At 46.5% G+C, this 13,283-nt stretch overlaps 1 protein-coding gene across 1 annotated transcript in view; it reads right to left on the bottom strand.

Annotated features, from left to right (window-relative positions):
* The window catches only part of SLC24A1 (solute carrier family 24 member 1), a 29,925-nt gene extending 27,759 nt beyond the window's left edge, over positions 1–2,166 (bottom strand). Inside the window, exon 1 of the mRNA XM_032417996.1 lies at positions 163–2,166. Coding sequence (XP_032273887.1) covers positions 163–2,067 — 1,905 coding nt within the window. The 5' untranslated portion in view covers positions 2,068–2,166. The remainder of the gene's footprint in view (positions 1–162) is intronic.
* Positions 2,167–13,283: the final 11,117 nt, after the last annotated feature.

Genomic DNA, 13,283 nt, shown 5'->3' with positions numbered 1-13,283 from the left:
AATAAAAAAATTTTAAAAAAAATGTTGAATGAATAGCAAAGGGAAGCAGAGCACCCATCTCTTGAGGTCTGACCCAGCAATTTCTACTCTACAGTCACTGGTCTCTCCCCTCATCTTTTTACCCCAAAGGGGCTACAGAAATTTGAGCCAGCCTGTCCTTACCTTGCTGAGGTCCCCTAGGGCCATGACCTTGGCCACTGGCCTCCTGCTGAGCTGCTCCTTCACCCAGACCTCGAGCTGCTTATTCCATTTCATGGTGAACACATATAAAGCATAGGCCAGCAGTAGCAGCAGGCTTTCCCACCAGGTAATGAGGCTGTCCAGGAAGAAGAGAATGAGCATTATCAGGTCAAGGATGTAGAAAGAGACATCACGGAATAAGGGCCACCATGTGAGATTGAGGATCTCCCGGGAGAAGAGGGCACAGGTGCCGATGACAAAGAGGATGTTGAACACAGCAGAGCCCACGATGGTACCAATGCCCACATTGCTGTGAGAGATGAAGACACCAATGAGGGAGGTGAAGAGCTCAGGGGCAGAGCCTCCAGCAGCCATGAAGGTGGCACCTGCCACATCATCTGAGATCTGCAGTTTATCTGTGATGACACCCAGGGCTGGGACAAAGTACTCGTCACACACGATGGCCAAGGCCACAAACACATACATCATGCCACAGATGTGCAGGACCACCCAGCCCTGTCGCCGCTCCTCTATGCTGAACAAGTCTGGGGGGTACTCTGCCTTGGAGTGAAGGTCTGGCCACCCAGGAGGCAGCGCTGAGGGATTGGAACTGGGTGCCTCTGGGATCATAGCTGTTGTCAGGCTGGGGGAGGGAGCAGGGGGCACCGCTGGGGCTGGCTCCACAACCACACAGTGACGGACCCGGATGGTTGGATTTGCCCTGACCTCGGAGGGTGATGAGGGCCTGGGTGCCATGGAAGATTTCTTTGCCAGCCCCCGGAAGGTGGCGGAGGATATTCCACGGGTCGACACGCTCGTTCCAGATAAGGGATTACTAATACTCCAGGTAGCGGTAGAGGCTTTGGTTTCTGTTGGGCCACCGCCTGTTGTGGTGGTGCGTATTGTCACTTGCCCCTCCGAGATGGCTGTGGTGTGCTCCAGGCCCATTCCCAGGGGCGCCGTCAGCTTGTTCTTTCCCACTAACCCCCGGGGCTTGGTCGATCTGTTATTGTCCACTCTTCTGGGGGCAGTCAGGGTGTTCTCTTCCATCATACTCCTTGGAGAAGTCAAGATGTTTGTTTCTATGTCATTTATCAGGGAAGTTGGCGTTTTATTAATTATTCCCTTGAGAGTAGTTGGGGTGGTTTCCTCTACTAATCTCTTAGAGGGGTTGGTCTCCAATATTTTGGTGGTTGTCATAGTTTCACTGTCTTTCACTGTTGTTCTGGGGGCGATCCCATGGCTCTCTGTCATTGTCATGAGTGTGGATGGGGCATAAGTGCTTACTAGTCTACCAAGTGGAGATGGGGTGTATCTCATCACCTTTCTCCCAGCCTGAGTTGGGTGATAGCTCTGCATTTCTACCCTGGGTGATGTTGTTGGGGTATGATTCTTTACTGTTGGCCTTTTTGAAGTTGGGGTGTAGTGATTCAGTACTCTACTGGGTGTGATTGTGGTGTCTTCCTTCTTTCTTTCTGTGTCTGCAGCTGTTAGGCTGTAGTTATTCTTGGGCATTGTTGGAGTGATGTTGGCTGTCCTTCTGGGTGGATTGGGGGTATTCTCCATTGTTATGCCACGTGTTGCCTCACCCCTGCCCACTGTAGTTTGGGGCACCCGTGTGTCACCCACCATTTCAGAGCTAGCTCTTGGAGGGTCACTGCTCACCATCATCATATCGTTGTTAGGGAGGTCACGGCTGGCCAGTTTTACAGGGTGTTGGGAGGAGACTGCTGCCCACAATGAGGGGAGGCCCCGGGGGCTCCTCAGGTGGTGGTAGGCGGAACCGATGATCAACATTCCCAACAGGAAGAAGAGTCGACTCCAAAGAAGCCGCTTTGGCCAGAGTAACCGCCTCTTCCGTGTTCCCATTCTGATCAATTTCCCCATGATGGCCAGTTATGCCTGGTTACACAAGACCTCTCATTCTGTCCATGGAAAGATGGGGTCTGTTCTGGGATTCAGGTTGGTGATCAGTGAAGATTTCTCCATGAAGCCCAGCCAGGGGGTATCCACAAACCTGAGGGAGGGTAAAAAAAAAAAAAAAAAAAAAAAAGAGGTTATTTGCCCCTAAGAGGAGAGCTGGGAGCCATCAAACCATCACCTAGAAAAGAGTGATGACAATTCATATAGAGGTCTTTGTGTTAGGAAGCAGTTGTTTCTGCTGGAACAAAACTACCCCTACTGCCTGTTCCAGAGAAAAATGCCCGCTCTTAGGAAAAAGCATTAGAGGTCCTCTGTGCTGTGTAGGCAGGCCAACAGCCCAGGTTCCTGAGCTGGGTCTACCTCACCCTCTTTGGGATCCCTGCGAGAGGTCTGCCAGCACCCCTCAAGTCCAAGCCTGAGTTGCTGGGAGCCAGTCATCCACAGTTGGTGCCCCAGGCCACAGATCTCACCTTGTCAAAGGCAGGAGGAAGATAAGGAGACAAGATTTTAAGCTTTAGACAAAAATAGGCAGCAGAAGAAGGCAGTGCTAGAAACATCAAGACTCCGTGTGGGGGTTTTTTGGTTTTTTGGTTTTGGACCCATTTAAAACAATTCCATGGTATCACCCAGAGAGGACAAAGCTAATGTCATGATGCTTCCCAGACAGTGTGGTGTGGTGGGAAGAACATGGAGAATGGAGTCAAAGGCCTGGATTTCCAGCCCTGCTGCTTTCCAGCTGTGCCACCCTGGACAGGTGAACCTCATTGCCTCATCTGTGAAATAAACGTGTTAACATATGGGTTGATTATGCAAAGATGATCCTTGGAAGGACATCTGGAGAAGGGAAACAGAGATCGGGGTCTGAGGAAGACTTACTTTTCAGTAAATCCTGATGTTCAGTTTAACTGTTTAACCTTTTTATCCTGTGCCGTTTCATGATATTTTAAATTTAAATTTAATTTATTTTAATAGAAATAACAATACGGGGCGCCTGGGTGGCTGTTGGTTAAGCGGCTGCCTTCAGCTCAGGTCACGATCCCAGGGTCCTGAAATCAAGCCCCACATTGGGCTCCCTGTTCAGCGGGAAACCTGCTTCTCCCTCTCCCTCTGCCTGCCGCTCTGCCTACTTGTGCTCTCTCTCTATCTCTCTGTCAAATAAAGAAATACAATCTTTAAAAAAAAAAAAAAAAGAAATAACAATAGTAACAACACATACCTATGTCACAGGAATGTTGAGAGAGTAAAAACACATAAGGTCTATGAAAAGCATTGTACAGAATCAAGTGCTACATAAGGGTTAATTTTATATAAAATGTTAATTTTATAGTTTTATATAAAGGTTTAATTTTATATTCTTCAGGAGGGGAAGAAGAACATGAAGGGCTCTGAAAAAATCCTCAATTTATAAAGAAGGGCACTGAGGTCCAGCCCAAGTAAATATTTATTAAATCTCTAGTGTCTGCAGATTATTATAAAACAATAACTAGAAATGGTTGGTTTTGCATTTAAAGGAATATATTAGAAGTGAGATGAGTGACTCATAGAGTCACAGGTCATTAAAGGTAGGAGGACTTACAGACACTAGTTAGCGTAACTCCCCATTTGGGACATGAAGAAGCTGAGACCCAGAGAGGAGCTGGACTTGCTCAACCTGACACAGCCTGTGAGTGGCTGTGCAGGTGAGCCTTCTAATGCCCCAATCTTCCCAGCAGGCCACACTAATTAGAGACGCAAATGCATTTGTCTTAAAGCAAAAAAGGAACAAGCAAAAGGAGAAGTACAGAATAAGTACATTTCCTTCTCTGTCCTTGATTCCTGTAACCGTCTTCCCAGTGGCCCTGCCCCTTGCCATAAACTCAACTCCACAGCAAGCTGCTTGACTCTCCTAAAGAAACTTTGGAGGGTCTCTTTCTTTCTGGTCTGCCTGTGTTGTCTAACGGAGCTGAGCCGGCACCCCGGCTGACCCCTCCTACCTAATCACATCATTTACCTTCAAACCTGGACATCTGAGTGTCTTCTTAGTTCTGGAAACTTGTCAGAATCCAGGGTCTCAAAGAGTGAGTCTGAAGCTGGACAGCAGGAAACACCCCATTCTCCTGTACCCAGCTCCCCTGTGGAATCCTAATTCAAGGCAGGGTCGGGTGTGAAGGGCATCTCAGGGGAAGAATATCCGATCCCTGCTAATACCTGCCTCTAAGAAGCTTATCAGGGCATTGTACAAGTTCTGGGTCCCAGTGCCTCTGCCAGGGTGGGCCTTCCACTGGGGAAACAGATGGGCTCTCCGTGGTCCCCTGCAGTCAACAAGGAAACTGGGGACACTTCTCAAACTTGGTTCTAAGCTCTAGGAAGGAGGGATGGTGCAGGGTTACCATGCTTAGGGGGAGGAAAGATCTGGAAAGATTCAGAAGGCACTCTGAGGGAACCAAGAGAAAGTGTCTGGGGCTTAAGAGATCAGAAGACCTCAGTTAACACCAGGCTCTGTTTGCTAGTGTGTGATTCTAAATGTAATCTAAGTGTCCATGTGGAGATAGTAATACCAGTCCTGCCTCTTTGTAGGGCTGATGTGAGAATCAAAATTAAAAATGAGGGAATATCTGCTCAGTATCACTGTGAACCTAAAACTGCTCTAAGAAATAAAGTTTATTTTAAAAGATGAGGGAATGTGGGGAAAATACTTTAAACTTTGAAACATTTGGCACGCAAAAAATATTTTATTAGGCCTAAGGGAAATCCTTGGTAGGGAGGACAGAGATCTCCCGAGAGCAAGAGGGGACATCCCAGGATACCCAAGGAATTATGCAGCCAGCTCAGGGCTGGAGGTATTGAAATGAGGGTGGGGTGAGGCAATGGGAACTTATGACCCTACCCATTGACGTGGAAGCCATTTTAATCACCTAGCTCTGCCTGATCCTTACTGACTGCTCCTTTCTCCCCTCCCTGTTTCCCCCAGGGACACAGATCACATACAGTTTTGATTGTTCTCCTCTGAAATAGCAGGTAATCCCCCACAGCTTCACCCCTGCCCTACTTTATCCAGAGTGGCCTATAAGGGTAAGAAGGTGTCCAGATCCCCCTGCTGAGGTACACAGGGGTGTCCACCCCTTATGGAAGCATGGAGAGAAGAGCTGACCTCTGCTAGTCACCACATCCTTGCCTTGCCAGATCTAGTCACGTCCCGTCTCAGTGACCCAGCTGTCTAACAGCCTCAACCTGGCCCAGAAAGATGAAAGAAGAAGGGTACCTGAGTGGTTCAGTTGGTGAAGCATCTGATTCTTGAACTTGGGGTCATGAGTTCAAGACTCACACTGGGCTATAAAAAAAAAAAAAAAAAAAAGATGGAAAAAGGAACCCAATTCACAAGGAAGAATTATGAGAGATCTTTTTTTTTTTCCTAGAATAATTCCTCTATTTTTTACAATGCTATTTGTGCCGTACAGGAAATTCAGGGGAGAAGCAAATTCCCAGAAAAGGCATTCCTTTTCTCGTATACTTATAACTGTTGCCAAGGATCTTTCTAGTGTCTAACCTAAATCTCACCTGCTGGGGTTGAGCCTGGTTCCCCCTGTCTTGTTCTCAGGGGACTGGGGCACACTTTGAAATTCACCAGGCTGTAGACAAATCTGCTGCTCAACCAAGAGCAGAAGCATCGCCTGGACTGGCAGGGTGAGTTCGGGCAAGTTATTTCACTTCTCAGTGGCTGTAAATCTCCCCTGTGGTGGGTAATGACACTACCTGCTTGGTAGGCCCATTGTGAAGATAAAGTAAATTAATATGTAAAACCTACCAACAGGGTCTGGTACTGTTGTTATTTTACTTATGTAGACCATAGACCGCTAGGGGGCAACAGGTCCCCAAGCATTCCATTGTGACAGCACCGTCCTATGTACTTATTCGTGTGATCACCTGACTTGTGTCTGCATCTCTTAGTAGCAAGTGAGCTCCAAGAGGACAAGGACCTTGCCTGTGTATTCAACACTGAATCCCCAGACCCCAGAACAGTGTCTGGCACCCAGTAAATACCTTTGTGGATGAAATGAAAAGGGACATCCCAGTGAGGAGATGGTCAGAGATGGGGTGCCTGAGCTACACACCGGGGTGAGAAAGGGGGAGGAAATGCCCACTCACAGAGGTTCATGGCCATTCAGAAACAAAGTGCTGGAGAAAGACCAGTACCACCAGGAGGGAAAGATGATCTACTTTGTTCCACCAATTTGTCTCATTTTATACTCTCCATCAAACAGGGTGGCAGGGCAAGTGGGGCAGTTTTGGCTCTGACCCTCCCAGTAATATCAGGGTCTGAGGAAGGCAGGGTTTAGAGGCTACGCAGGTCAGCAGGGAGGCCTTTCCTTCCCCTCCGCAGCTCAAGGCCTTTCCCATGGTTCTATTAGAACAGGAGAAAGAAGGAATGAGATTTTTTTTGCCTAATGGCAAAGGGTTTGTGGCTGAGGCTGGTTTATTTCTGGGCCCACATCAGGAGTTGATGTTGACCCTATAGTTGCAGAGTGGAAAGTAGACAAGATTTGGCAGGCGTTGCAAAATCAAATGCCTTCAGGACCTGGGTGAATAAAATTAAGTTAAATTAGCTCTATTCAAAGTCAGCAGAAGAGTAACGAGGGCTGTGTCTGGACAGAGAAAGAATGACCCATCAGTAGTCATTCCAATGTAAAACAATTTAAAAATATTAAAAGGTAGACAAAATGTGCTGAATTAGACCCACAGGTACTACTTTGCAACATCTAATAAAGTAATAAGCCTGACCAGGAGCAAGTCTCCTAAGGTCTCTCAAAGTCTGGTTCCTCATTTATACAACCAGAAAAGCAGAGCTTCTACGTGGGGGAGATGGAAGCGGTACAGTGAGAACCTGTGGAAAAGCATTTGGATCTGTCAGGCACGGAACTGCCACAGCCCAAGACCTTTTGTTGATATTGTTTTAATTGTTTATATTATATTGTTTATAGGATACTTTTTAAAAAGATTGATTGATTGATTTTAGAGAGACAGCACCAGTTGGGGGAGGGGCAGAGGGACAGACGCTGACTCCCCACTGAGGGTGGAGCCCAAGGCCGGAGATTTCAGGCCCAGAGATCATGACCTGAGCCAAAATCAAGAGTTGGATGCTGAACCGACTGAGCCACCCACACTGCCCTGTAGGGTGCTGGCTACACTGCTGTCACTGGTGGGAGTAAGCAAAATAAGCCCCCAAACATCCCACAACACTTCATCTCTCTAAGCCAGTGAGGGAGCCATACCTGAGGCAGGGAGCTGCAGGGGGGTGACACTTCAGGTCAGTAGCGGTTCAGAGTCAGGGTTTTGGCCTTCTTAGTCAGGTACCCATCCGGAGGGGCCTGGGGCCTGGAAAAGAGGTCAAACAGGCCCTATCAGAGGGCTTCAGTGTGGCCACACAGGAATCCACACAGTACCAGTAAAATTAACAACTCCGCACTAAGTAAATGAGAAACAGCACACTAAGTAAAACTCGCTGTGTCGATCTGATTTTAAAAGGAATACCAACTGAAGCAACAGATTTTTTTTTTTTCTCATCAGTTGACAAAGACTAAAAAATGTAATATCCTGTGCTGATGAAGATACTGTGAGTTATCAATCTGGTACAGTAGCACAAGAGAGCTTGTTAAACTGTAAGTCACGTCATGTCCCTCCTCTACTCCAAACTTTCCAGCACTTTCCCACTTCAGTCAGAGGAAAGGCCTCCACCATATCTACAAGGCCTATTCCTACATTGCTTGTAAGAGTGAAAATTGAAATCTATCTAAATGTCAATGGAGGGGCACTTGGGTGATGCAGTGGGTTAAGCCTCTGACTCTTGATCTCAGCTCAGGTTTTGATCTCAGGGTCATGTGTTCAAGTTCTGCCTTGAACTAAAAAAAATAAATGTCAGTGGAAAACTGGTACATAAATGGTGTCATAACTTTCCAGTAATCAATTATATAGCAGTTCAAAGCAATGAAGATGATGCCCAAGGTATATTAATACACTAGTAATAATAAAAACAAGATATAAAGGAGGCCCAAACCACCAAGGTTTTTATACACCTTGCAGTCTCCTATTCTTCTAATACTCCCTGATTTTAGTGTCAGCCTCATCCCAGGTCTCACTTCCATCCAAAGGGGACAGTGTTCCTCCTCTCCAACTCTCCACCTCCAACTCAGGCTCAGTCTTTGGCCCAGGCTTCGAGCGTGGGCCTCTCTTGGAGGGAATGAGTGGGGAGGATAAAGGGTGGAGTCCCACTCCCACATGCCAACTCCCTATTTAGGCCACTGCATTGTTTACACACACACACACACACAAGCACGCTGGCATGCCCACTCACTTCGAGTAGAGTCCTTTGGGGAGGAGGAGACTTAAAGCCAGTTTGTGGTGTGGGGAAGTAAGAGTTAAAACCATTTTAACCCCCAGGAAGGTGAGGAGTGGTGATTCTCCCATTCCCTACTTTCCCCCTTTCCAACGCCCCCAACCCAGCCCCCCCCCACACACACCCCACCCCGCTTTTGGGTAATTATGCTCTGGGGGGCTCCTTCCAACCCACAGACTCTTGATTTCACTCAGGTCACAATCTCAGGGTTGTGAGATAGAGCCCAGGGTCTAGCTCCGCACTCAGCGGGAAGTCTGCCTGAGATTCTGTCTCTCCCTCTGCTTCTGCCCCTCCCTCTATACATGTGTTCTCTCTAAAATAATAAAGAAATCTAAGGCAGGAAGGCAGGAAGGCAGGAGAAAGAAAAAAAGAAAAGAAAGAAAGAAAGAAAGGAGGAAGAAAGAAAGAAAAACTAGTTTTGTTTTGCTTTATCTGCTTTTTCACTGAAAGATGCTAGGGTGAGGGGTGAGCCTGGGAAGATAGATGTAGGCCCAGATCATGAGGAACCTTTAAAAATTTAGAGTTTGTAATGCTTTTTTTTTTTTAAGATTTTATTTATTTACTTGACAGAGAGAGACACAGCAAGAGAGGGAACGCAAGCAGGAGGAGTGGGAGAGGGAGAAGCAGGCTTCCCACGGAGCAGGGAGCCCGACGCGGGGCTCGATCCCAGTTCTCTGGGATCATTCATGACCTGAGCCGAAGGCTGACGCTTAACAAGTGAGTCACAGGCGCCCCTGTAATGCTTTTCAAAGAAGGGGGTGTCCTAAATAAAGAAGTTCAGTTCTGGGGCGCCTGGGTGGCTCAGTCGGTTAAGCGGCTGCCTTCGGCTCAGATCATGATCTCAGGATCCTGGGATCGAGCCCTACATCGGGCTCCTTGCTTGGCAGAGAGCCTGCTTTTCCCTCTCCCTCTGTCTGCCACTCTGCCTACTTGTGCTCTCTCTCTGTTAAATAAATAAATAAAAATCTTTAAAAAAAAAAAAAAGTTCAGTTCTACTTTCTTAGGCAAATGTAATATCAAATTTTCTCTTCTTTCCCCTTTGACTTTTTTTTTTTTCAAATAATCTCTTAACTTCCTTCCTATCTTCTTTTCACAAATGCATACCCAGTGTTACATGCCAGACCCTTGGGAACCATTGGTGGGTAAGCCTCACCCGTATTTATAGAGCAGAGATGAAATGAATTGGAATTGGAATTGTATAAAATCCCTACTTTGTTCAGTGAGTCTTTCTATTATTTTAGAATAGAGAGAAGCTTTGTGATTTTCTCAAATGCTGTGGACAGACTGAGGAGGATCGAGAGCAATTAAAAGAGAGGGGGGTCACAGTTTCTTCATCAAATACACTGCAAGGGAAAAAAGACATGGAGGGAGAACTTAGGGATGACAAGATACTTCAGAGACTGCAATGTCTGGATCTTACTTGGTTCCTGACTCACACAATCAAAGTAAAAAAAAGTAAAATTTAGGGACCCCTGAGTGGCTCAGTCAGTTAAATGTCCAAATCTTGGTTTCGGCTCAGGTCAAGAACTCAGGGTCATGGGATCCAGCTCCACAGCGGGCTCCACACTCCACACGGAGTCTGCTTGAGATCCTCTCCCTCTGCCCTGCCCCCCCTCATGCTCACACTCTCTTTCTCTCTCTGAAAAAAAATAAATTTTTAATTTAAAAAATTTTTAAATTTTTTTAAAAAGTAAAATTTATAATATTTTATAGTCCCCTGGATATTTGAAAACTGGGTATTTAATGATGTTAGGGACTTATTGTTAATTATTTTAAATTTGATAATGGTATTGTAGTATTGGTTTTGTTTTTTTTTTTTTAAAGATTTTATTTATTTATTTGAGACAGAGAGAATGAGAGAGAGAGAGCACATGAGAGGGGGGAGGGTCAGAGGGAGAAGCAGGCTCCCTGCTGAGCAGGGAGCCCGATGCGGGACTCAATCCAGGGACTCCAGGATCATGACCTGAGCCGAAGGCAGTCGCTTATCCAACTGAGCCACCCAGGCGCCCTGTAGTATTGGTTTTTTGTTTTAATTTTTTTTAAGTCCCTCACTGTCAAGAGAATGCAAAGACACAGACTGGAAGAAAATACTTGCAAAACACATATCCAATAAATGAATGTTATCCAAAATATACATACAAACAACACTTAAAACTCAAAAGTAAAAAAAAAGAACTCATTCTGATTTTAAAATGTGCAAAAGATTTGAACAGAACAGACCCTTCACCAAAGAAGATATACAGATGGAAAGTAAGCACATGAAAAGATGTTCAACATCATATGTCATTAGGGAATTGCAAATTAAAACAACAATGAGACACCACCACCCACCTATCAGAATAGCCAAAATCAAGAACACTGACAACATCAATGTTGCTGAGGAGCAGCAGGAACTCTCATTTATTGCTGCTGGGAATGCAAAATGGTACGGTCACTTCAAAAGACAACTTTTTCACAAAAGTTTAGTTTTTCACAAAACTAAAAGGTTCTTACCATATGACCCAGCAATCTCTTTCCTTGGTATTTATTCAAATGAATTGAAAACATATGTCCACACGAAACCTGCACAATGGTGTTTATAGCAGCCTTATTCATAATTGCCAAAACTTGGAAGCAACCAAGATGTCCTTCAGCAAACGGAGGTACATCCAGACAGTGGAATATTTATTATTTAGCACTAAAAAGAAATGAGCTATTAAGCCATAAACAAACATGACAAAAACTGAAATGGGTATCACTAAGCAAAAGAAGCCAATCTGAAAAGGCTACATACTGTATGATTCCAACTCTATAACATTCAGGGAAAGGCAAAACTATGGAGACAATAAAAAGATTAGTGGTCGCTGGGAGTCAGGGGAGAGGGAGGGATAAAAGGGCAGAACACAGAGGATTTTTAGAGCAGTGAAAATATTCTGAATGATCGACAAGTGTGGCTATCTGAACCCCCCCTCTGAGCCCCAGTACTTAGCACCTATGAGTGGCTTAGAATTTCTGTCACTAACCTTTACTTTGCCAGACTAGAAACCAAACCACTCTGCCTTTCAAAGCCTCTGTTGACAGTGGTCCACTGTTTCAAAGCAAAAATAAATAAATAAATAAATAATGAAAGGATGATAGATTATGCAAAGGAAGTTGTTCATTGATTCTCTTTAATGTATGTGTGGAAACATGCAAATGAGGGTCTCTGGAGTGAGAAAAAGAAATTCATTAGCCAGCTATGACTTGAAAAACATCTCCTGCAAGAATTTCTAACTCTTTGTGCTGATGTTCTCTGATTTTATATTCACTGCACAACCTTCTGATTTTTCATGGGATTCTACTAAGAATTTACAAATAAAAACAAAAGACTTAACCAGTTGCCCTAAGTGACTCAGTCCCCTTGGTAGTTACCTTTTCCCGTTCAATTTTAGTAAATCGCTCTTTTGCTTCCCTAATCTCCTGAAAGCCTGTATTCAGAACAAGTTTACCAAAATCTGATCACCCATCAGCAAACTAATAAACTTAAGCTTTAGGACTGGGGAAGGTAAGGAATCAGTCCATGGAGCTGAGCTGGAACTACCAGGAGAACTGCGACCCTATGGCTGAGTCATCACTTTAGGGGTAACTAGACAACTCCCCTGCCCACACATTCTTGGCCACATCCCTCCCACTAGGGAAAGAGTTAGAAACTGTAACCAAATAATCAAGAAGCAGCCTTACTTACCTAGATCCCATTATGCTCAAGCATAATAAGGGTTTGAGACAGTGAGCCTAGCCACGTTGGGGAAAGGAGTCCTGAAGCAAAAAGGACAGTCTGTAGGTCCCTGGGCCCTGATGCTGGCCGAGACATTCCCAGGGACTGACTCTCTTCTTCAGCCACCTTGGATTTAAGGAGGAGATGGGAAAGAACTACAATAATTGGAACCTGCACTCTCCCACAGAACAAGCTGTGAAAAGTCAGACAGACTAGGTTGTTCAGTTCAAAGCACCCTCCCTCCTTAACCCACCCCCTACCTCCCTCCATCCCACCAACTAAAAGAAAAAGAGGCAGAGGCCTTTTTCTATTCTCACTTGTAATCTATATGGTACAACATGATTCTTTGAACCACGACTACCCAGGCCTGCATGGTTAGAAAACTACTTCTTGCCCCCTCAGGAACCTGGCCGGGGCGCAGGCTGCTGCGGGACACCGGGTGGCCAGAGGCGAGGCGGGGAGGGCCCGTGGTGCGTCCCAGGGAAGTGGGAGTGCGGATCCTTCAGCAAGGCACCTCGCACTGTAGGGAGAACCAATGAACCTCCCCTCAGAGAAGGGTGGGGGGGGGAGAAAGTGAGCCTCGCGCCGAGGAGACCCAGAGGGGAAGTCTTGGCTTGTCACCTAAGAAAAATATACGGTGCGCTTAGCATGAGCACTCCCCAGGCAGGAAGTGTAGCTAAAGAAGAGTTTGGAGAAGATTCTGTCACCTGGTTCGGAGGGGGCTCAAGAGTGCGGGCAGAGAGGGGCACGTGTCAGTGAGCGTGAGGCGGGTGCGCCAAGAGGCGCAGGTGAGCGAGGAGGCTGGAGTGTGAAGGGCTCACAGAGGTCTCTCTTCAGAGAGGAGGAGGTGGGCAGAGGGAAAGAGGGAAGAGCCCGAAAAGGGAGAGGGAGGGAGGAAGGGGAGACAGAGGCCGGGCTCCGCAAGGTTGGGGATGTTGGAGCAGAGGTCAACGCGGACCCAGGACTGCGGAGGGACGCCGAGGAGGGTGCGCCCCCTAGCGGCCTCGCCGCGCCATGGCCCTGCCGCTCAGGCCTTAAAGCCCCGCCCCCGTCCCGCGCGCACTTTGGCGCCGGCTT

This window comes from Phoca vitulina, unplaced genomic scaffold, assembly GCF_004348235.1.
Source record: "Phoca vitulina isolate PV1807 unplaced genomic scaffold, GSC_HSeal_1.0 scaffold20, whole genome shotgun sequence".
Taxonomy (NCBI): domain Eukaryota; kingdom Metazoa; phylum Chordata; class Mammalia; order Carnivora; family Phocidae; genus Phoca; species Phoca vitulina.
This window is presented reverse-complemented; position numbering and strand designations above follow the sequence as displayed.